At 44.0% G+C, this 22,762-nt stretch overlaps 2 protein-coding genes across 3 annotated transcripts in view; both read left to right on the top strand.

The window, feature by feature from the left end:
* Positions 1–10,784: 10,784 nt before the first annotated feature.
* LOC101776048 (transcription factor MYB98-like) lies at positions 10,785–14,668 on the top strand. Its single transcript, XM_004961855.3, has 3 exons — positions 10,785–11,271; positions 11,803–11,929; positions 13,285–14,668. Exons 1-3 carry the CDS (start codon positions 11,030–11,032, stop codon positions 13,414–13,416), a joined length of 501 nt encoding a protein of 166 aa, XP_004961912.1. The 5' UTR covers positions 10,785–11,029; the 3' UTR covers positions 13,417–14,668.
* A 5,998-nt stretch (positions 14,669–20,666) lies between these two features.
* Positions 20,667–22,762, top strand: part of LOC101776449 (auxin transporter-like protein 2) — a 6,020-nt gene continuing 3,924 nt past the window's right edge. For both annotated transcript variants that reach the window (XM_022825183.1, XM_004961856.3), the window contains exons 1-4: positions 20,667–21,306; positions 21,407–21,592; positions 22,015–22,127; positions 22,216–22,399. In XM_022825183.1, coding sequence (XP_022680918.1) covers positions 21,112–21,306; positions 21,407–21,592; positions 22,015–22,127; positions 22,216–22,399 — 678 coding nt within the window. In that variant the 5' untranslated portion in view covers positions 20,667–21,111. The remainder of the gene's footprint in view (positions 21,307–21,406; positions 21,593–22,014; positions 22,128–22,215; positions 22,400–22,762) is intronic.

Here is a 22,762-nt window from a genome sequence, read left to right on the forward strand (position 1 = left end):
TTAAATCTACTAACTTTTTTGCTATCTTGAATCATTTTTAGAATATTATTTATAACTTTGATTATTAAAAAAAATCCATCTTACATTAGGGAACTATCCGGTTACTTTGTTTCCCTCTTTATGTCCGCATGGAAAGGTGAAGAACTACAATTGCCAGTTTTAAAGGTCGGTATCATGGAATTTTTAAATTAATGTTGTTTATTTAAATATACAAATTTACTGCTGATTGTTTACCTTACAAAAAATTATAAATCTACAGGATGGGTAAGAGCTCAGAAAGCGAATTTTGGAATAACTACTAACATACAAAGACAATGAATGTAAGTACAATATGCCCTCCGGTGTCGTGGACTACATAAGTTGCATCTGCAATACTCAAAAGTGAAAAGAAAGAGGGCGATGTCAATATGAGTGTATCAAAAGAAGCTTAAAACATTCAAATGGTGAAGATAAATTGTATCAAATCATAGTCCTTGTCCCTATTATGCTTATGTGATTAGTACAATTTTTTTAAGTTGCAACAAACCTTTTGTACCGTGTCTTGATCCAAGTGTGCGAGCATGTGTGTCACTGCATGCCAATGGCATGGTCAGAACAAAATAGCACGACAGGAACGTCTCTGTACGTATATACCTGCGTGCATGCCTGCGTGCGTACATGAAAAATCCACTAATATATTTCCCGCCGGGGATGGGTCTATGCGTGCATCGATATCACCGCGTGAAAGTTATTATTCTTTATTTGCTCCTAGATGCTTGCTGCATGTGTGTGACACTGCACACATGCACGTTTAACAACAACTTTTAACCGGAACTGCCAAGTGGATCTAGGTTATATCTTATGGTACCATGAAAATGTGTTGGGTCTTGTGGAATGATGCCCAAAAGAGAACGCAGATCATGTAACCCTATTTTTGTGATGTCTACAGTCTATTATTATTTTCCCTCCAGCTGGCTCACCTAGACGAAACAATGCACCAATTAAAGTTGTCTTGCCACTTCCTGTTCGACCAACTATGCCAATCTTATCCCCTCCTTTGAATGTGCAAATGATTCCATGTAGTACAAGAGGAGCATCTTGTCTATACCTAATCTGTCGAATGAAAATAATTCATGTTAATTTGCTGGAGCCTAGAACTCACAAAATGCTTCGCCATATGAGGCATACATATAAATATTTATCTTTCTGTTACCTTCAAATCTCTAAGCTCCACCCTGCCAGCTTGGGGCCAGTCTGGTGATGAACGCACGAAAACAACATAAAAGAATCTGCCTGCAAGTTGTATTAGGACACGAGTCAATCCTTACCATATACCAAAACGGACTGCGATATACCAATATACAACCCTAGGTAACAGGACAATCTACATACAAATTGTATTAGGACACGAGGCAATCCTTACCGTATAATAAAACGGACTGCGATACACCAATATATATACGTGCATAAGTATCCAATATGCAAGCCATACAACACGTTCAGTTTCCAGGTAAAAAGCCCCTCAATACAACCCAAGGTAACAGGCCCCTAGATACAACTGTTATTTTTGTATAGAAGTGCCATGGTTGCTTTAGATCTATACTAAGAAAACAATCAAAGCAAGATTCAAAGATTCTTCTCTCCTGCACTCACATAATCTATCAATGCAGAATATTTCTGTGCAACAACAGATAACAAGCCCTACTTATAAACTAATAGAAGCTTCTTCTCTCCCACGCTCACGAAGTCTCACTGCAGATGACTCTGTAGCAAGTAGATAGCCTCTCCTCTGTCTCTCCATGTAGAACGTATCAGCATCCTCTGTGACTGCATACCTATCTTGCATCCACGATGTGATCCATAACTATCTTGTGATTCCTAGCATATTCTACGACGACGACCATTGCCAGTGCCTGGAGCCGCCAGTCATGGTAGAATACTGAATTATGTTGGTGAACAAACCTGGAACATGGACACCAATTCGACAGGATTGAATTAGCAGAGCCTCCTGATTTTTAAGAAAACCAAAATAAATCAAGTGGGATTATGCAGAGGTTCGAGTGACTTAATGAATTAAATGACCACTTGGCTGGACGGATCTCCTAACATCCAACCTAATTTTAATTATGAAATAATTGAAGCATATCATTCCGTCATGAGCGACAATTCTATCAGGATTGATTTAGCAGTCACTGTTGACAGTACAAATGACCATAGCTATATTCTCTAGAATGCTACCCCTCAAGTTCCACCACGTCCAAGTTGCATCCTCGATCTGATCCAGAACTATCTTGTGATTCCTAACATATTCTGATTCAGAAGAAAAAGGAATTAGTATTTGTAATATTTAAGAAACAACAATGATAGCATCAGTAATACTGAATGCCTTAACAGATATCTGAATTTCAGATAACGTCAACAGTGGAGTATCAAACAGATATAATTTGGGAGGAATAGAGAGGAGCAATGTTAAAGGAGTATCTTTATACTGGCCCCATTATCATGTTCAAAGGAGTAATTTTCAGACATAAAGAAGTAATTTGCCCAATAAAAACTTCAGAAGTATTTTTCATAGCCTACTAAGTAGCAAATTACTTCTCAGAGCAATTCATACCAAAGGCTTGGGTCCTGGCGATGTGGATGCTCGATCTGCTAAGTCTGCTGGCACATCTCACAATCTCAAACATGTATCCGGAGCAAAATATTCATATCTCAATCTAATGAAATGAAAAAAAATGTTAAGAAAAATTCAAGTTGGTACTGAGAACACTATATTTTAGATGAATTCCTAAAAACAAATGCTCCTACCTTTTCAGTAGTCATACTGTCTATTATAAGTTTATATTATTTCAATCTATTGTGCAGATAACGCCCTTCAATTTGCCAAACTAGATGGCAACAAACAACTCTGTACCTATGAAAAACGAAGGTAACATTTAGTATTACCAAATTAACCACATATAGTTGTAGCAGTTTTATAAGGAATACAAAATTCTCATGCAGTGGAGTCACAATCACAAGTCATTGATGCAAATGAAAAGAGAAGGAAAAGAGATACAGAGCGTCATACCAAAATGACAGATGAAGAAAACCAAGATAAACTGAAAAAACATGTGAAACCTATTATAGAAGAAAAGGTAGAGATGCAACACAGTACCAAAAAAATGCACAAAAGAGAGATAGAAATATGCAAATATGCAGTCAGAACAAAAGAAATCTAGAATAGAACAAGCCATAACTAACCGTGAAATGAGGAGCAGCAAAACAACGAAAGGTTCAATTGCAATAGAGAATCCTGCATATATTGAAACAGATATGTCAGTTGAAGTCAGTACATCTAGCCTTAATGTTAAACACAGGAAACATGTGACGCCAGGAGAAAGGCAAACATTGCTAGCCTGTCAAAACAAAAAATTCATGAAAAAACAAAAGGGGATAGTTTATTCATCATCATCAGAAGATGAATCCATGAGCGAAGAGGACAATGACATAGAAATGCAAAAACAGCCAGAAATCATGAATCTAGGTAATACTCTGAATTCTATACAACACTTTTGCATTTCAATACAATATATGCAAATTCCAATACAAAAGTATTGTTGGTCAAGATATGCTTAATACACGGTATACAATACTTTAACATTTGTATAGACTACATACATCCATATATTTTACTAACAATCTCCATCCAACATAAATACCCTCTTTAGTATGTCCAACCATAGAAGACATTGATGCCCCAACACAACTAACAAATGATGAAGATAATGGTAAGGTTATCAACTCCAAAGTAAATTCTCACATGATACAAAAGAAACACAAATATGTACTCACAATTATGGAGTGATATTTGAAGAAGACACGAACGAGGATCATTACATGTTCTTATGTCAAGGTATGCTTCAATACTTTAAAAAAATCCTTCCATCATTATGTTAATACTTTCCTAAATTTTTTTACATAAAAAAATTCAACAGAATGGGACAGAGATGTGGATATGGAAATCAGAGAAGATGAAGGAACTGCTACAAAGATCTCAGATCCATATAACACTGTCTACAGCAACATACCAAACGACACAACCATGCTGAAAAATAAAGAAAAATGTATATGCTGCAATGCAAAGAAATTTGAGTACGAATCCGAGGGGTTATACTGCAGAAAAGGACAGATTAGATTAGCCAATCGAGAGACACCACCTGAACTCATGAGACTTTGGACATGCAGCGATTCTGATGCAAGACATTTTTGGAACAATATAAGATTTTTCAATGGACATTTCTCATTTACATCTCTTTATAGCCACCTAGACAGTGAGACCACTGACATGAGAAAAGCTGGTATTGACACCTTTCGAGCTCATGGCCAGATGTATCACAATATACAATCATTTGGAAATAGTCGCTCAGATCCAAAGCATCTAGAGTTGTACTTCTACGATGATGATCCAAGCCTAGAACATCGGTATCGATGTTGCCACGAAGAAAAGTACAAACAAGACAAACATGTAGTCACAATTTTAACACACATTCTACGCGAAAACCCATACTCTAAACAGTTTAGAAGTTTGGGACAGAACGAAAAACTTGATGACTATAGGCTGATCTTGAACCTTGACCAAAGATTAGACAAAAGAACATACAATGCACCAATAACTTCTGAGGTAGCTGCAGTGCAGATTGAGGGAAATCAAAGAAGAAATACCTTTGATAAGAATGTAATACTACATGGAAACAACAACGAAATACAAGGCATCAGATCATACTATGGCTGCTATGATCCATTGTCTTATCCTCTATCTTTCTAAGAGTTGAACTCGGTTGGCATTCAAATATCCCAAGGGCCAATACAATAATGGAAGAATTGAGAAATGATAATGTTGATGGCAACAATAGTGACAATGACCTAGGTTAGAATTTCATATCCTTTTGTCTTCTAAATTTAGTTTACATATATGAAACAACTACATAAATATTCCTCTAACTTTAGCGTTCCAATTCTTACACAGATTCAAGAAGTAAGCTGGGGGTAACCATGAGAGAATATTACTGCTATAAATTCCATGCAAGACCAAGCATATTCAACCCAAGATTGCACGGTGGTAGACTTTTTCAGCAGTTTGCCGTTGATACATACATCGAGATTGAGAGCTCCAGATTGGACTACATATGGCATCATTAGAAAGAAATAAGGGCAGATCTATACCAAGGACTCCTGGATAGCACTCAAGAATGAGAACAAAAGGGAGATAAAGTAGGAAAACAAACAGTGCTAGCATCATCATTTATTGGAGGGCCAAGAGATAAATTGCAATGATATCTAGATGTTATGGCTTTAGTTCGGAAATATGGAAAGCCAGACATATTCCTAACAATGACCTGCAACCCAAACTGGGAAGAGATCACCCGAGAACTAGAGTTTGCTCAAACACCTCAAGATCGCCCAGATCTCATGGTTAGGGTTTTCAAGCAAAACTAGAAGAAATGAAGAATCAACTGTTGAAAAAGCACATTCTTGGAAAGGTAAAGGCATATACCTATGTTGTGGAGTTCCAAAAGAGAGGTCTACCTCATGCTCACTTCTTGCTGATAATGACTGGAAAATACAAGTACACATGTCCAGAGCAATATGACAAAATAATCTCCACCGAGCTACCAGACAAGCACAAGTATCCAGATCTATATAAAATGGTCATCAAACATATGATGCATGGTCCTTGTAGCATATTTAACAGAAATTGCCCTTGCACAAAGAATTGAGCATCTTGCAAAAACAATTGTCCAAGACCATTTAATGAAACTACAATTCAAGGCAAGGATCCTACCCATTGTATAGAAGACGGAATGATGGTCGCACCGAAACAGTCCGGAACTATAAACTAGATAACAGATGGGTTGTTCCGTACAACCCATACCTATTGCGCTTTTTTAACTGCCACATAAATGTTGAGGTATGCTCAAGCATTAAAGCCATTAAGTACATGTTCAAATACATCTACAAGGGACATGACCGGGCCTCTATATTTGGGGCAAATGATGAAGGTGAAATTGATGAAATTAGATAGTACAGAAACGCACGGTGGGTTACACCTCCAGAAGCACTATGGAGAATATATGGCTTCGAATTAAGCAAGATAAACCCACCAGTCATACAACTGCAGCTTCATCTCCCAAACATGCGCATGGTTTCATACCATGGAAAAGAAAAAACTGAGAACGTTATCAACTGTGATGGCACGGAAAGGTCAATGTTAACTGCATACTTTGAAACTAACAGGTTACATGAAAAAGCACGAGGCATACTATATAGGGATTTTCCTGAACACTATACTTGGAACAAACAGGGAAAGTTTTGGAAACAGAGGAAACGGAAAGCTACATACCAGGTTGGCAGAATAGTAGTTGCACATCCGGGTGAAGGAGACCGATAAAACTGTCAGATTTATAAGCCCAGCAGTCCACCAGGAGGTTACCCAAGTGGTTGATTTGTAGGTGGAGTCGATTGCAAAACCAAGAACTCGAAGGTGATCGCGAGAACACAAAGGACATGAGGGTTTTAAACAGGTTCGGACCTTTGGAGAGTAATACCCTACGTCATGTTGGGGAGTAATACCCTACGTCATGTTAGGGTTTGTATTGCTCAAGAGTTGATGTGTTGGGATTGCCTACCCTCGGGGGGTGCCCTTGGCCGCTTTATATAGTCTGACGACCTAGGGTTACAAGTCGGTTTGAATCTAATCTGCTTGGTTGTTACATGGAAGGTGATCCGAGTCGGATTACAATACGTATCCCGCAATATTCAGGCTGATTTGAATCGTCCGGCCTCCTTGACTTGTACTCCAAGTATCTTCATATCCTTGGCCCATACACCCTGGTCGGGCGGGCCCACTTGTCAGGTCCGGCCAGTATCCGGGTCAGTGGGGACCCATAGGATACCCATATCCCTCAATTACCTTCAAGTTCTACTAAACCACGTGACAGGAGCCACGTGCTACGAAGACTTATGAACAATTGATGGCAAAATAGTGCCAACCTTTCAAGAATCTGCACAAAAAGGGGACTAATTGAAGCAGACAATACAATAGATGACTGCATGATAGAAGCTGAGTTGTTTCGTATGCCATCATCACTACGACGCCTCTTTGCAACAATTCTGGTGTTTTGTGAGCCCAGCAATATTCGTACACTATGGAACAACCACCTTGAAGCAATGTCAGAAGACTATAGTAGAAACTGCAAATGCAAACATATGGTCCAACAAATGGTGCTGAAAAATATCAGGGATATGTTGCAATCAATGGGCAAAGACATACGGTCATTTCCTCTTCCAGAGATTGACGAACAGCAAACACGACAAACGATGTACCTAGAGAAATCATCGAGGAATCCATGATTGAGGTAGACCCAGAGGACGCATCTTTGCATACATACCTGAACAAGGAACAAAGGGCTGCATATGAAAAAATTCTAGCCACAGTTAACAGTGATTCAGGAGGCCTATTCTTTGTCGATGGACCGGGAGGCACAGGAAAAACTTTTCTATATAGAGCGCTACTGGCTACAGTCCGTGGACAAGGTAAGATTGCTTTAGCTATAGCAACATTTGGTGTAGCAGCTTCAATAATGCCAGGGGGCAGAACCGCCCACTCTAGATTCAAGATACCACTAAGAATACATGATGGATCTATTTGTTCATTCACAAAATAAAGTGGGACAACCAAGCTACTTCAAACAACTTCATTAATTATTTGGGATGAAGCATCTATGACTAAGAGGCAAGCAGTTGAAGCTCTAAGCAAAAGTACGAGGGACATAATGGACTGCCCAAATCTTCCATTTGGTGGAAAAATAGTGGTATTTGGTGGAGATTTTAGACAAATTCTGCCTGTTGTGCGAAAGGGAACAAGAGCCCAGATAGTGGATACATCACTAAGAAGGTCCGACCTTTGGAATTGCATGCACCGATTAAAGCTCGTGCACAACATGAGGGCACATAAAGACCCATGGTTCGCAGAATACCTACTGCGTATAGGAAATGGCACCGAAGAGACAAATGAAAATGGAGAAATATGTCTATCTACAAATATATGCGTGCAACATACACCAAATGACAATGGCCTCGATACATTGATCCACAATATCTATCAAACGGACAATACTCTCCTAAAAGATCCAAAATACATCACTTCAAGAGCAATCTTATCAACAAGGAATGATTGCGTGGACAACAGAAATCTAAAAATGATTGAACATTTCCAAGGAGATGAGATGGTATATCACATCTTTGATTCAGTAGAAGACGATCCTCATAACTACTATCCACCAGAATTCCTGAACAAACTTACACCAAATGGACTAACGCCACATATGTTGAAGCTAAAAATTAATTGTCCCATCATACTACTCAGGAATATCAACCCAACTAATGGACTTTGCAATGGCACAAGATTGGTAGTACGCGGATTTCAAAAAAATTCAATTAATGCAGAAATTGTATTGGGATAGCATCCTGGGATAAGAGTTTTCTTGCCTAGAATCCTATTATGCCCCTCTGACAATGAGATGTTCCCATTTCGTCTTAAGAGGAAACAATTTCCTGTCAGACTAAGCTTCGTCATGACAATAAACAAATCACAAGGGCAGACAATACCAACAGTTGGTGTGTACCTACCTGAACCAGTTTTCTCACATGGCTAACTGTATGTCGCGCTTTCCAGGGCAACAATGACAAAAAAACATAAAGATACTGACAGGTCTACATGATGAAGAGAAGACGAAGATCAATACAACTAAGACATACACAAAAAACGTTGTGTATATAGAAGTCCTCACAAAATAAGTGATTATTAAAAGCAATATTCTGAAGTCACAACTGCTAGAGAAGATACACCTTTATGAATAGTATACAGCACTTCAGATCTTACTACTCTTTAAAAACTTAAAAATTTAGTAAACATGAAGAGAGAAATAAATTATATTCAGTAATTCATCAATTCAATTTGGTAAAGACATAATTCAAATCTTAAAAACAACATTAAATTATAAACCAATTTTTGCGCCATGTGTATTAAGACGTGCGATATATTTTTTCCTCCCGTGCAACGCACGGGTCGGCCTTTAATGAAATCAACCTGCAGTCCTCATGAGTGATGCCTCTGGGTTTTTTTTATCCCACCCGCCTAACACGCTTGTCTCAGGTAGTTGTAATGCTAGCTTGTCTCATGTAGTTGTAATGCTTCCATTTCCCTTTTGTCTTGCCATAGCTTGTGGTAGAGGAGTAGACTCAATGACTTTCTTTTACTTTCGAGAAAAGTAATGCCATTTATGTGCTTTAGGGTCCCTTTGGTTTGGCTTTTTAGGTGCTTTGGCTTACAAAAAAGCTAAAAGTCAACCAAAGGGGTAACCCCAAGTGACTTCAATAAAAGCAGCTTTTCCTCTATAGAAATCTCAAATTGAACAAATCCAATGAATCCAATAATTCCTAAACAAATGGAACAAGTGGTAAACAAATCAAATGATTCCTAAACGAATCCAATGATTACTACTCAAATCCAATCAGTTTTGGTCACTAACAGAATGGGAGGAATTAATTTGGGTCACTTACAGATCTCCTGAGAGAAGTGTGGAGGGAGGACGACAAGGGCGCTGTCGTGGGGGTGTGGATGCCGTCGGAATACGTGATGGGGATGACTGGGAGCCGCCAGCAAGGGGTACCGCCAGGCAGGAGCCTCACCGCTAGCCGGACCTGGTCCTGCGTCCAGCGCCAAGTACGAGGAGGACGGAAAGAGGTGGACAGGGCGATGGCGTGGGGGCAAAGGGTCGCTGGCGCCTAGGAGGAGGATTCCGAAGTGGGCAGCAGCCACCACCGGCCAGGTGCGCTGCCGGCCAAACCCTAGCGGCGTGTCGGACCTAAGCATCCCGACGCGAATAGAAACAAGAGACCAAGAGGGCGGAACGGTGGGGAGATACCGTAGCACTGATGAGCTCCTCACCATGGCTACGGCCTCCTCACGCAGTCGTAGTGGGGGACAGAGGGGAGCGGTGACGGGAACAAACACGAGGAGCTCGTGACGGCGCGAGCCGCGAGGGAGATCAAGAGAAAGAGGTGAGGGATACCAAGGCTACGGAATTTAGGGAGTTGGCCGATTGGGTGTAGTGGGCTGGTTTGGGCTGCATTATGTAGTAAGGCTGGTACACGTGAATGTCATTCCGTATCTCTGTATATTGCCTAGGAGAGTTACTTACCAATTATGACGACCTTCGTTGTGCAATGCTCGGTGATTTAACATTTTCACATTATAGCTTTATTTAGTTACCTTTGTATTCAATATCAAGTTATCTAAACTTCAAACATCATGAGGTCTTTTATTTTAATATGTCTCTCTTGGGTGCTCTAAATCTTCTTACGAAAAGAGAAATTCTAAGAAAATCATGAAATTCCAGTAGTTGGTGAATGGCTGGACGCCATCCAGTAGCGAAACCCCACCCTCTCATACTGCTCTTTACCATCATACAGACCGCTATCCGCGTAGACTTTGGCTAAAGCACGGGTGGTGGTGTGGAGGCGACAACATCAATATAGAAGCTAAGCGAGCATAGATGAAATAAGAGAATAATAACCTGAGAGCGTGTAAAGACCCGTAGCAACGCACGGGTATTTCTACAAGTCAAGTCTTAAATAAAAAAATTTAGGAAAATGAACCTTTTTAGGCAAAGGATCATTTGGATTCTTACGGTGTCAACGGTCAAGATGATGAAGTCGATCTATATAGCGTCGGCCCTACCTCCTTCAGATATCCCTTGGATTTAATTTATTGCTTTCTTCCGTTACTGATTACACAATCATTTCGAGCTCGCAATGGCGATCCAGATCGGGATGGAGAGATCCATGTTCCATGAGCCGGTGGCGAGGAGGATTGGGGCTACAAGCCGCTCCTTGCATCAGGAGCTCATCACCGGTGCTCTCGCATCCATGGATTCGTACATCTCCGACGAGCACCAGGTCGACAACATGTACGGTACCTTTTCTTATCCTCTGATTGCAGCCGGCGATGTCCATCTTGTTGGGGAAAACCATGTCCCGCAAGATGGCAAGATTCCGCAACAAAATGTTGCCGATTTTTCGGGTACCAGCGGCGGACGGCGGTCTTGGTTATGGCGGCGCTATATGCGGTAATCATGCACTTCTGGGAAATACCGTTCCCTCTGAGAATACACTAGTGAGCCAGGTAAATGCCGAAGAGGACGCTAGGACCTACAACCAAAGAGGGCAGCGGACACTTGACGAGGACAGGTACAACAATATAGCTTCAATGTTTCTCATGGTGTAAATCCTTGTCCAGAATTTTCTCGCCTTGTGTACATTGTGACCATACAAGGTTTTTCTGCTTGTTCCATGGAGTAGATGATTTCTCTTTCACACTTGTCCATCCCATGATAAGACTTGTTGATCTTTCAAGTGTATACATATGGGCCATCTAACCATGATTTTTCTACAATTCTTAATTACCAAAATTCCATCATTGAGTAGTATAATTTGAAGGCGAATATATGGCCCCTATTAATTGCATATCCAATTCCCCTCCAGTAATACTCAAGGTTTGAATTGTAGCAGTCTCAAAATGAAACCTGAGTATTGTAGCATAGTTGATCCCAGCAAAATTTGCCCCGTGACTATACAGTATATCCCTGTTCAATTTATAAAAAGCAGAAAATTTATATATGGGTATTATACCTGCACCTTGGCTTGTACCCGCAAAATCTTTATGCACCCATTATGTGTTGGCTTGCAAGGGTGATAAGTGAAGTTCCTTTTTTTATTCAGATCGCTAGAAAAGCATGTGAAGAAGCTAGGTGAAAAGAAGTGGTCAATGATTGCAAAGAATCTCCCTGACAGGATTGGAAAGCAATGCAGAGAGAGATGGCTCAACCATTTGAGCCCTGATATTAAGGTCTTTCAATTTTTTGAATGGTCCTTTTAATATTGATTTCTAGATGCATATATATGTTTTCCTTCAGATTATTTGTTATAATCTGTGTATACTGCAATATCATGCTTCTATTATCCCTTATGTGATCACTGGAGAATATTTTCGTAAGTACATAGGATAGGATCTGGGAGATCATTTTGTTCTTGAACGTGCTATTAGCCACTGTGCATACTTTTTAGCCTAGAATTTTCATGTGAAAAAGGGAACAACAAGTAGCTAGTGGGGGGTATTTAGGATTTTTCATTGATATGTGGAGATTTAAATCCTAGAATCCGTGAAACAGGAAGATCTTCAACTGGAAATCAAATTTCTAAGCTACATTATGTATGGATCAGTGATATAATTGCACTTTCTTGATATTTTGTACCTGTATACATACAAATCAATTTCTTAAGGATACTTCTTTGTTTTTATGTTCTTTTTTGGATCTAAATACTTGTATATGTACAAATAAGTTTTGTAGAAATTGTACTTGATTTTGTGTTTTTTTTTGGATATTTTATATTATGTTTCTAAATAGATATTCATGCACAATCAATTTGCTACATTTGTATTTGATAGAATGATTTTCTAGATTTTTTTCCTACATAGTTCAAACTAGCTATTGATGATCATGCCTCGTAATCTCGTATGCAGTCTGAACCATAAATTAATAGTGAAACAATATATGGACAGGTTGATGTTTTCCTTTTTATTGGGTTGATATATGGAAGTTTATAGATATGGCTGTCCTTTTTTTGTTAGCATGAGACTATATATTTCCGTCCAGTAAGTTTTTGATCGGCTTTCAATTTCATCAAAGAATTTATGTGGAAGGAACTTGAATAAGTACATGCATATATCCTAACGACGTACTAACAAGGAATTTGGTATACATTTATTGCTGTACATAGTAGCGCTCCTTCCATAATTTTGTATTAGTACTTCCTCCATCATCGTTTTGGCATTTTTAAATTCATGTTTCAAATTTTAGATCGTTTTGACATTTTTAATTTATAGATTTTGATATGCACTTAGATACACTCTTATGTCTAGATACATAGCAAAATCTATGAATTTAGAAATGCCCAAATGACCTACAATTTCGAACGGAGGGAGTATATACCATTCAACTTGCAAACTAGATCACAATAAGTACTCCATCCGTTTCAAATTGTAGGTCGTTTTAGTTTTTCTAAGTTTATAGATATTATTATACATTTAGACATACATTATATCTATGTACATAAAAAAGCTAAAACAACATTCAAACATATTTTAAACATTTTTACTCACATACTCCAACAATTTGTGTTTGAACGCATCTCGTTCTGCAGACGACTGCCTGGACGGAAAAGGAGGAGAAGGTGATTGTAGCCTTGCACCGGAAGCACGGCAACAAATGGGCTAAGATGGCGAAGCGCATCCCTGGTCGACCAGAGAGCAACTTCAGCAGATCCTCTAAATAACCTCCTTAAAAAGTTTAGAGGTTACTCCAACAGACCCTCTACTTGTCTCCCTATTTTGGAAATAGGCCAGGTCCTCTACTTGTTTCCCTATTTTGGGATAGGACTATTGCTGGAGTTGGAAGTATTTTCGTGACTAAAAAAAATACAGAGAACCTCCGTTTCACCTTTGAGGTTTTGATTTAAGGGGTACGCTCAGATAACAGCATCAAGAACCACTGGAACGCGACCAGGCGCTGGCTGGAAGCGAAGTGCCGGAGCAAGACGATTGAGACGGCCGCCGTCAGGAAGGCGACCCTCTCCATGGTCCTCGAGCTCTACATCCGTGAGCTGCGCGACAACGGCAAGCTGAAGGTGGCGGGCGCCCCGGCCAGCGCCGCCGCCGACCCGTCGATGCTGGATGATGATGCTGCGTCGGCCAGCTGGCAGGCGGACGACAACCCAGCCGTCGCGGAGCCATCGTCGGGCTCCAACTCACCCGACGACCAGTGGTGGCTGCACATGCTGTGCGGCGGCACGCTGCGTCGCTGCCTCCGCCGATGATGGAGGCGCCAGAGCCAACGCAAGACCACGTGTACGCTACGTACGACGCTGACGGCTACGTGCGCTACGTGCACCTGCAGCCGACGCCGGGGCACAGCTCCGCTCCTGTCAACCAGGCCGCCGCCGCCGCGGCTGCCGGATACTACAACCCCCTGCTGTTCCCGTACTACCCGTTCGGAGGGCAGCAAGTGTACGGCCACGCCACCTGCCCTGCAGGCAGCTACTACCAGGAGGCCGGGCCGAGCCATCGCTACATCAACAGCGGCGCTGGCGGCGACGAGGCGCATGGCGACGCTGGCTTTGATCCCGCGGCCCCGGGACTGGCCGGCATGCCTTTCAGTGCCAACGCACCAGCTGGCCAGAACCAGCGTGGCGGCGGCGCCATTTAATCTGAGGTGAGGAACCAAGCCAGCCTCTGATGAGACTGGCTACAAATAAAGGGAGCTGCGTCACAGCAGCTCAGAACCAGTTTGAATAACCGCCTTCTGTGGACGGCGAAGACTCTGAATTTCCTTCGTTGAACTATGTCGTCGTGTTACTGTCGTTCGTGCTTTTGTCTGCTGGAGTTCACAACGAGTGCTTAAATAAGCGCCTTCTATGGACGGCGAAGACTCTGAATTTATGTCGTTGAACTATGTCGTGGTACTGTTGGGTCGTACTTTTGCCTGCTCGAGTTTGATCTAAATAAGAACCTTTGGTATGCTTAAGACTATATCTGATCTGTTTGCTGGTGCTGTGATATGCCTGATCAGTTTTCTTTTATTAAATCTGTGAACTGTGATTCGTTGCGCTTGGGGGATTTCTTGCGGTTCTCTTTGGAAGGGGCAAGCATGTTTGGTTTTGGTTTGAAATGATCGACGAAAAAGAAGCATGCGGCTCTTGAGTTTTTACCAATCAGGAACCAACGCTGCAGTGCACTTTTTTTTTTTTTGATAAGCAGTGCACATTGTTGGTGGACATCTGAATGGGTTCAGTTCAGTCAGCGTCAGACAACGTTTGGAACTGCACCTTGGAGTCCCCCCTCCCTTGAGTGCAATGCTGCAGTATCCAGTTTGTCTGAATCTGGCGGAAGCGGAACAGAATCGATCACCAACTAGTTCGCCACCAGATTGCTACTCCCCATTCGACCATTTCTGAAGCGGCGCGGCGGCACCATCATTTGAGTGTCGGGAAGATGGTTGGCATGCGCTGCGACGACGCCATAATACTGTCAGGAAGTGCAGCACTGCTGCGTCCTGCAAGCCCTGCATCGATCAACCCAGGGCCAGGTGCAGACAAGAGGGGAACAGGCGAAGGCACCTGCAGCAGCGGCACGGAACAGAGCCCAGGCACGCGCTCGCCCGTCCGTCTGCGTTGGCGCCACCGGGCGCCGGCCGGGCCGGCCTCGCACTCGCAGCTTCGCGTCGTTTTTCATCAGCCGCAGGACGCGGTGGCCGGTGGGCAGCGGTCGTGTTCGTAGTGCCTGCGCCACTAGGCACAGGTGCAGTAGCCGGTCGTCATGGCAAGGGCGACCCTCGCCGTGAAACGACGCGCAATGCTTGGGCCTCGCTCGTTCAGGTGGGGCGAGGTCCGGAGGAACTCCCGAAATCCAGCGAGTTCCAGACCCTCTTTGCAAGAGGCATTCAGCCTAGCCACTCCATTCGATGTCATTAGGCCAATGAACGAACATGGAAGTAGATGGTGCTGATCCATTACGCACGAGTAGTCAGCCAAGACAAGACCACAGTGCTTGTACAGGAAGGCCGGGCGAACCGCGAACTGAACCAAAGCCACGGATACTTTTCATTTCACCCAGCTACAACTACAAAGCCTAGCTAGTAGCTAGTACCGGGAACGAACGGCGACATACATGCCGCTGCAATGCCATTGCAAAACCAATCGACCCAATCCGGCCAAGAACAACAAAGCAAACTAGCAACGGTAGTAGCACCGAAGCAATCAGCTGTCAAAAGCAAGTGGTTTTTACTTTAAATGTACTACCACTAACCGGCGATTAGACTCGCCTCCACAAAAAAACGTAGCTTTCTTCAGGTTCGGCGGACGGCGCCCAGATAATCATTGCATCTAGGATCCTTGGAGTAGTGTTCTTCCGGCGCTGCCAAGCGCCAAAACCCCTTGCTTGATCGATCGTTTCGCGACATGCGACGGGCAGGCGCAAGTGTGGTGTGGAGAGGACTATCTGTGCTCGATCGTCTTCCTCAGGTCTGTGTGCCAACCAGCAGGCAGGCACGTCCAATCCTATCGATCGCCGAACGGTGTTTCGAACCAACTACCCGTTAGCGTTGGCGTATCTGCTTAGCTGACGTATCGGTGACGTTTTCGTGACTGTGCTAGTCTCGTGCGCAGGGCATGATGTACAGTACAGCTCTGAACAAGTTGCGCAGTTCTTGGATCGACCACAAGTAATCTGAAATAAACTGCTCAAAGCTAACTTATTTCATATTATTTGTGATCTTAATGTGATCCCAAATGGTTTTTTACCATAGTACCCATGACCTATAATCAACTTATACAAACAGTGCCTTCGTACTATCTACTACTCCCTCCATTTCAAATTACACCTAATGTCCGTTTTGACTTTTCTAGGTTCATAGATGTTTGCATGCACCTAACCTCTATGAACCTAGAAAAGCTAAAACAACCTACAATTTGGAAATGAGGGAGTAGTAAAATTTTCCTATCTAAATATCTAGGAAGATATCAAGATTTAGTACTAGTATCTACTAAAATTTAGCATATCTCTAATTTTAATTTGTTGCTATCTCAGGTCATAAATTGCTGTTATCTGTCAAGATTGTCATAAGGCTCGTATATATATATATGCCATTTTGATGGGAGTTTTATTCTCATTTGATTGCTGTCACATCGCCTAGGATTTTTTTTAGGCTTGTATATATTAGGCCACTCTTAATAAGAGTTTATTCTCATTCAATTACTGTTATGTCACCTATAATTTTTTTTTGTGATATTGCAAAGCGAAGAGATATAATGAAGGATATTCACCGGTTTGCACAGGATCGAACGAGTTTGCGAGGTTGATCGGTCATGATCCATATGTCTAGCACATTCAGTATGTTGACTAGAGTTTTGTCAACACATCTCCTATATCATTCAATGCCCCAAACTATTAAAATCAAATCACTTCACCCTGATGGAAATTTTTCCCTTTGTGTTTCTTGTCCTGTAGATTTTTTATGTTCAAATTGAAAAGAATTACAGGCAGCATCTCATACACCATGCAAATGTCGCCATTATAAAAGCTATGGTGATGTGGACAATATTGGAGGCAATGGTTATCTCCCAACTATTGTTGATGCCCTCGTGTGGGTGGTGGATCTTCAACTTCTCATAAGCCTATTTACATCTTAGCTCATCTTGGACATTACAACTTGTCTTTTATTTTATTTTTTGTGGGCATTATATGCGTTCAAGGGGGATATATGCCTATGCCTGCGATCGTGGAAGCTACATGCGTAGACAACACATAGCCATTAGACGATGGTGATATTTGCACGTCGCTTTCCGTCAGGAGGCTGGCGAAAGTGTTGCTAGACATCTACCGCTCCTATCCGGAACCGATTCCATCGAAAGGCTCCGATAAGCCTGAGTGGAATTTACGCAGGATCTGGGCCATATCGCCAAAGGCAAGAATCTATCAGAAAAAAATACTTTGGGTGGTGTGTTAGGCGTAGCCTAGGCTTAGTATAATGTCCTCGGTTACATCTGACTATTCCCAATCTGAAGTATAAAACCACAGGAATATTATGTTCACCATCACAGAAATTAAAAGCCTTTTCTTCAACGTGTGCCAGGGCATAAAAAAGGACGAACCGGAACGGTTTTCATTCCCAGGTAGTAGTAGTAGAATAATGCGAGATGGAACAAATTTTTGCAGTGCTTTCATGTCATGATATGCCTGAAATAGGACTGCATCATATTTTCTCAGGGAGTGCACACACGCCGTGCGTGGTCACCAACTGTACACATGGGTGCAGAGGACACTGGAGAAGGGCAGATCTTAGCCACATGTCTAATCGCGCATTATTATGATGATGTTCGCCGGTACCTTTCCGTCTAATCTATCGGCATAGCCTTTCTGAAATTCGAATCCAAAGCGGAGCTCCAGCGTGCTCTCAGTGCTCTCCACCGGAGCAGCAGGCTCGCTCGTCGTTAAGTCTTCGCCCGAGGCCTTCTCGTACGTGGCCCATGGGAAGCATCACGCTCAACCGCTCAAGTCCTCGTGTGGGAGCCCTGCCTGAGAGAGCTCTCCCACTGCACGATCGATGAGCTCCGTGGATCATGTGTAGCCGCGCAGATTTGTACATATCCATGGTGCGCTACACCGTAAAAAGGCGATTGGAAATGTGTAATGGAAGGTGCATGTCCCTGGATTTGAGACACGGGGTGCACAAGGTTGTCACGGGAGTTAAGGTGATTTCGGTCATGTCGTGCTGTGCATCGGACAAGGGTCACACCACGACATGGACAGACACTACTGATGGGTGACTCTAATTTGACAAGTTTAACGACACGAGTGGCGCAACTACACTAGTTTAAGGAACTCGCCTTAGGTACGGTCGGTGCACATGCTGGACTTGACGTTTAGGGGATCTGGGTGAGAGAACATGCTAATTTGGAACCATTTGCACAATATGTACTGTGAAAGCTGCAAATACGTATACCTCAGCTAGAAGCACGTGCAAATTCAGGAACGTGAATTACACTCCTGACTGAAGGTACCTCAATGCAGAACATGTTCCTGAAAGTTGCAAAAAATACCTCAGCCGGAAGGTACATGTTGATCACATTCAGGAAATGTTAATTGTGGAGCATGGTCCCACATGTCATCTAGCACAGTCTAGTATGTTGGCGAACGCATTTTTTTTCCCAGCAGTGTGGTATGCATGTACGGTGGAATAATTTTGTGAAGAGTACACTCACCGGCTTACTCTTTTGGAGGCGATTCGAAAAAAAAGATAACATACTGGGGTGTTTGGATACGAGGTGCTAAACTTTAGCAGGGTCATATCGGATATTCGGATACTAATTAGAAGAACTAAACATGAGCTAATTACAAAACTAATTGCACAGATGGAGTCTAATTCGCGAGACGAATCTATTAAGCCTAATTAGTCCATGATTTGACAATGTGGTGCTACAGTAACTATTTGCTAACGATAAATTAATTAGCCTTAATAGATTCATCTCACGAATTAGACTCCATCTGTGCAATTAGTTTTGTAATTAGACTATATTTAATACTCCTAATTAGTATCAAATATTCGATGTGACATGTGCTAAAATTTAGCACGGTGTTCCCAAACACCCCTGAATTACGAATTACTGATTGCTGACTGCTGACTGCTGACGGAAGAATCAAGGACCCCTGGAGCACACATGGTCTAGTGATGGGTGATGACGACAGACACATCCAACGGACGAATGACGCCCTCGCATCACGTTTTCAGCGTACTCTCGACACCTTCGCGCGTAAGCAACACCTCACACACGGCAGCAGGCTCTTCCAGTCCAGTCCTCTTTCGGAGAAACCATGAATGAGCACACTGATTCCATCAACGGCTGGCTCGGCTGCTCATTTCCAAAGAAGCGAGTTATTGCTCTACTGCTGTCGTGATGAGCTTGTTCCTGGCTGTGCATGGAACAACACCAAAATGCTGCTGCATTGCATTTTCTGTCCAGAACTCCATCAAGCCCTTGTTTACTTCGCGAATTTGGGAGGTGCCAAATTACTGTAGCAACACTGTAGCGTTTCGTTTGTATTTGTGAATTATTGTCCAAATATTGACTAATTAGGCTCAAAAGATTCGTCTCGCAAAGTACAACAAAACTGTGCAATTAGTTTTTGATTTCGTCTACATTTAGTACTCCATGCATGTACCGCAAGTTTGATGTGATGGGGAATCTTCTTTTTGCATAGTGTAAAAGTTGGGAGTTTGGAGGTAAGAGAACAAGGGCCAAGTAGCTTCAAACAGCTAACACAATTTTTTCTCCAAAGAAAAAAAAGTTTACACTATTTTGGCTAGGAAAGGATGGATACAGCTCAAAGTGGAATACCGTGCTAAACTTTAGCACCTGTCACATTGGATGTTTGGATACTAATTAGGAGTATGAAACATAGTCTAATTACAAAACTAATTGCACAGATAGAGTCTAATTCACGAGACGAATCTATTAAGCCTAATTAGTTCACGATTTGACAATGTGATGCTACAGTAACCATTTGCTAATGATGGATTAATTAGCCTTAATAGATTCGTCTCGCGAATTAGACTCCATCTGTGCAATTAGTTTTGTAATTAGCTTATATTTAGTCATTCTAATTAGTATCCGAATATCCGATATGACCCTGCTAAAGTTTAGCACCTCGTATCAAAGGCATGCTCACCCAACACAGAACCAGCGAACAAATCATAAATGGAGCCGTCCCGTCCAAGAGACATCGTCTGGCGAACGTTGGTGAAAAATTATGTGGCACCAGTAGCCAGTGAGCAAAGATGTGGCGGGCAGACTGGCTGGCAGCCCATAGACTCCACGGAGATTACTAGATTGCAGCCTTGCAGGTAAAAACGATGGAAGGGATGGCAGCGGCCAGCAAGGAAGCCAAAGGTTAGGCCGCGTGGGACAGGACCGAAAGAGACGGGTCTCCGGCGTTATAAAAGTGGCATGCGGCTCCCCCTCGCAAACCCCCCCAGCTCTCACGCCCAAATTCTCTGCGGCAGATCACCCGAAACGCACGCCGTACCGCCGCGTCGGCTCGGCCGCTCTGCTAGTTTTCCTGCTAGTAAAGCACAGAGAGACATCGGCGCTGCCAGCCGGGCCGGAGTAAATTCTGCGCGAGCTCTGCAGCTCCGGCGGCGCTGCTCCTTCCTCGCGGCGCCTGCCTGCCCGCGCCGCCTGAGCGAAGTTCGCGTCTTTTCCAACCCACGCCTCGACAGGACAGTAAATCCTGCGGCGCGTCGCGCAGCCGCACCCGCCGACGACCTCCCCCTATTTTTACTAGCCCCGCGTCATTCCAGTTTCCACCACCCGGCCTCTGCTCCTTCGGCCTCCTGCAGCAAAGCGTGCTCGCTTCGTGGTTTCGTGTTGACAGCGAGCGCGCCGGTTCGCCTGCGGCGGCGGCGGGGAGCAGGGAGGATGGTGCCGGGCGAGCTGGCGGAGGACGCCATCGTGGCGGACGCCGGGAACAGCAAGGACGGGGAGGTGCGCGCGATGGGCATCGGCGACGACGCCGAGCAGCAGCAGCAGCGCGACGGCGGGTTCGGCCTCAAGAGCCTCCTGTGGCACGGTGGCTCCGTCTGGGACGCCTGGTTCAGCTGCGCCTCCAACCAGGTACGTATTGCCAAAGATGTTCGTCGCGTTTGCATGGATCGATCGCGGCCGCGGCGCTTACAGAGGATGATCACCTCACCGGTGCGTTTTGTGATGGCAGGTGGCACAGGTGCTGCTGACGCTGCCCTACTCGTTCTCTCAGCTGGGCATGGTCTCCGGCGTGCTGCTGCAGGTCTTCTATGGCCTCATGGGCAGCTGGACGGCCTACCTCATCAGCGTCCTCTACGTCGAGTACCGCGCCCGCAAGGAGAAGGAAGGCGTCAGCTTCAAGAACCACGTCATCCAGGTCGGTCGGTCGGTCGCCGCCCCCTCCTCCATTCTCGCACTCGCACCTCCGCAACCGTTTCCAGTTTCGTTTCCTCGCCGGCTTCCCCGGCGCACGGTTTCTGCGCAGCACTCATGCTGCTTTTCTTCGGCTGGGGGGGCATGGGAATTGGATCCGCTGGCCGTGGTCGGTCACGCCGTGCGATCGATGTGCTTTGGAATTTCGGGGAGTGAGTCATGACTCATGAGTAGTGTTGCTTGCCCAGCGGAAAGGCGCTTTGCTAGCTGTGTGCCTGCCGAGTGCCGACCTCGCCAGCCATTTCTCTCCTGAACTGAACGCTAAGCAAAACGACAACGCCATCGGCATGCACCTGTTTACTTGCACCAGTACACGCATCAAACTGAATGTATAAAACTGATTTCTTTTTCCTGGCCGTTGACCAGTGGTTCGAGGTCCTGGACGGGCTCCTGGGCCCGTACTGGAAGGCCGCCGGGCTCGCGTTCAACTGCACGTTCCTGCTCTTCGGCTCGGTCATCCAGCTGATCGCCTGCGCAAGGTCAGTCAGACTCCTCCTGTTAACTGGCACTTCTAGCACATGTTCTGTCTCTGATGGATGAACTGAACTTGAACTCAATGGCACGCAGCAACATCTACTACATCAACGACCGGCTGGACAAGCGGACGTGGACGTACATCTTCGGCGCCTGCTGCGCCACCAGCGTCTTCATCCCCTCCTTCCACAACTACCGCGTCTGGTCCTTCCTCGGCCTCGGCATGACCACCTACACCGCCTGGTACCTCACCATCGCCGCCGCCGTCCACGGCAAGGTGAGCCCACCGCCCCCGTCCTGCTCCACCTGACAATTGACATGACACAGGCCGCTACTTTTCAAAGCACGCGCGATGCTACGAGGGCCATCAAGCACACCTAGCTACTCCATCGTAGCTACTAGCAGAGACGACGACGACGACGACGACGACTCGGCTAAGTCAAAGTCAATGTCGTATTCATGTACCGTACCTTGGGGTGATGAGTTGCCGGCGGTCTGCCAACAATCTAGCAAACGTCGGGGAGCCTGTACTCGTTCATGACTCAGTCGGTCTTGGGTCCATCATTCGATTTCGAACCGAGCTGTAAGTCCAAAAGCGCTATTTTATCTACCCACCTGTTTCATACAGTTCCTGAAGAGG

This window comes from Setaria italica, chromosome III (genome assembly GCF_000263155.2).
Source record: "Setaria italica strain Yugu1 chromosome III, Setaria_italica_v2.0, whole genome shotgun sequence".
In the NCBI taxonomy this organism is placed as follows: Eukaryota; Viridiplantae; Streptophyta; class Magnoliopsida; order Poales; family Poaceae; genus Setaria; species Setaria italica.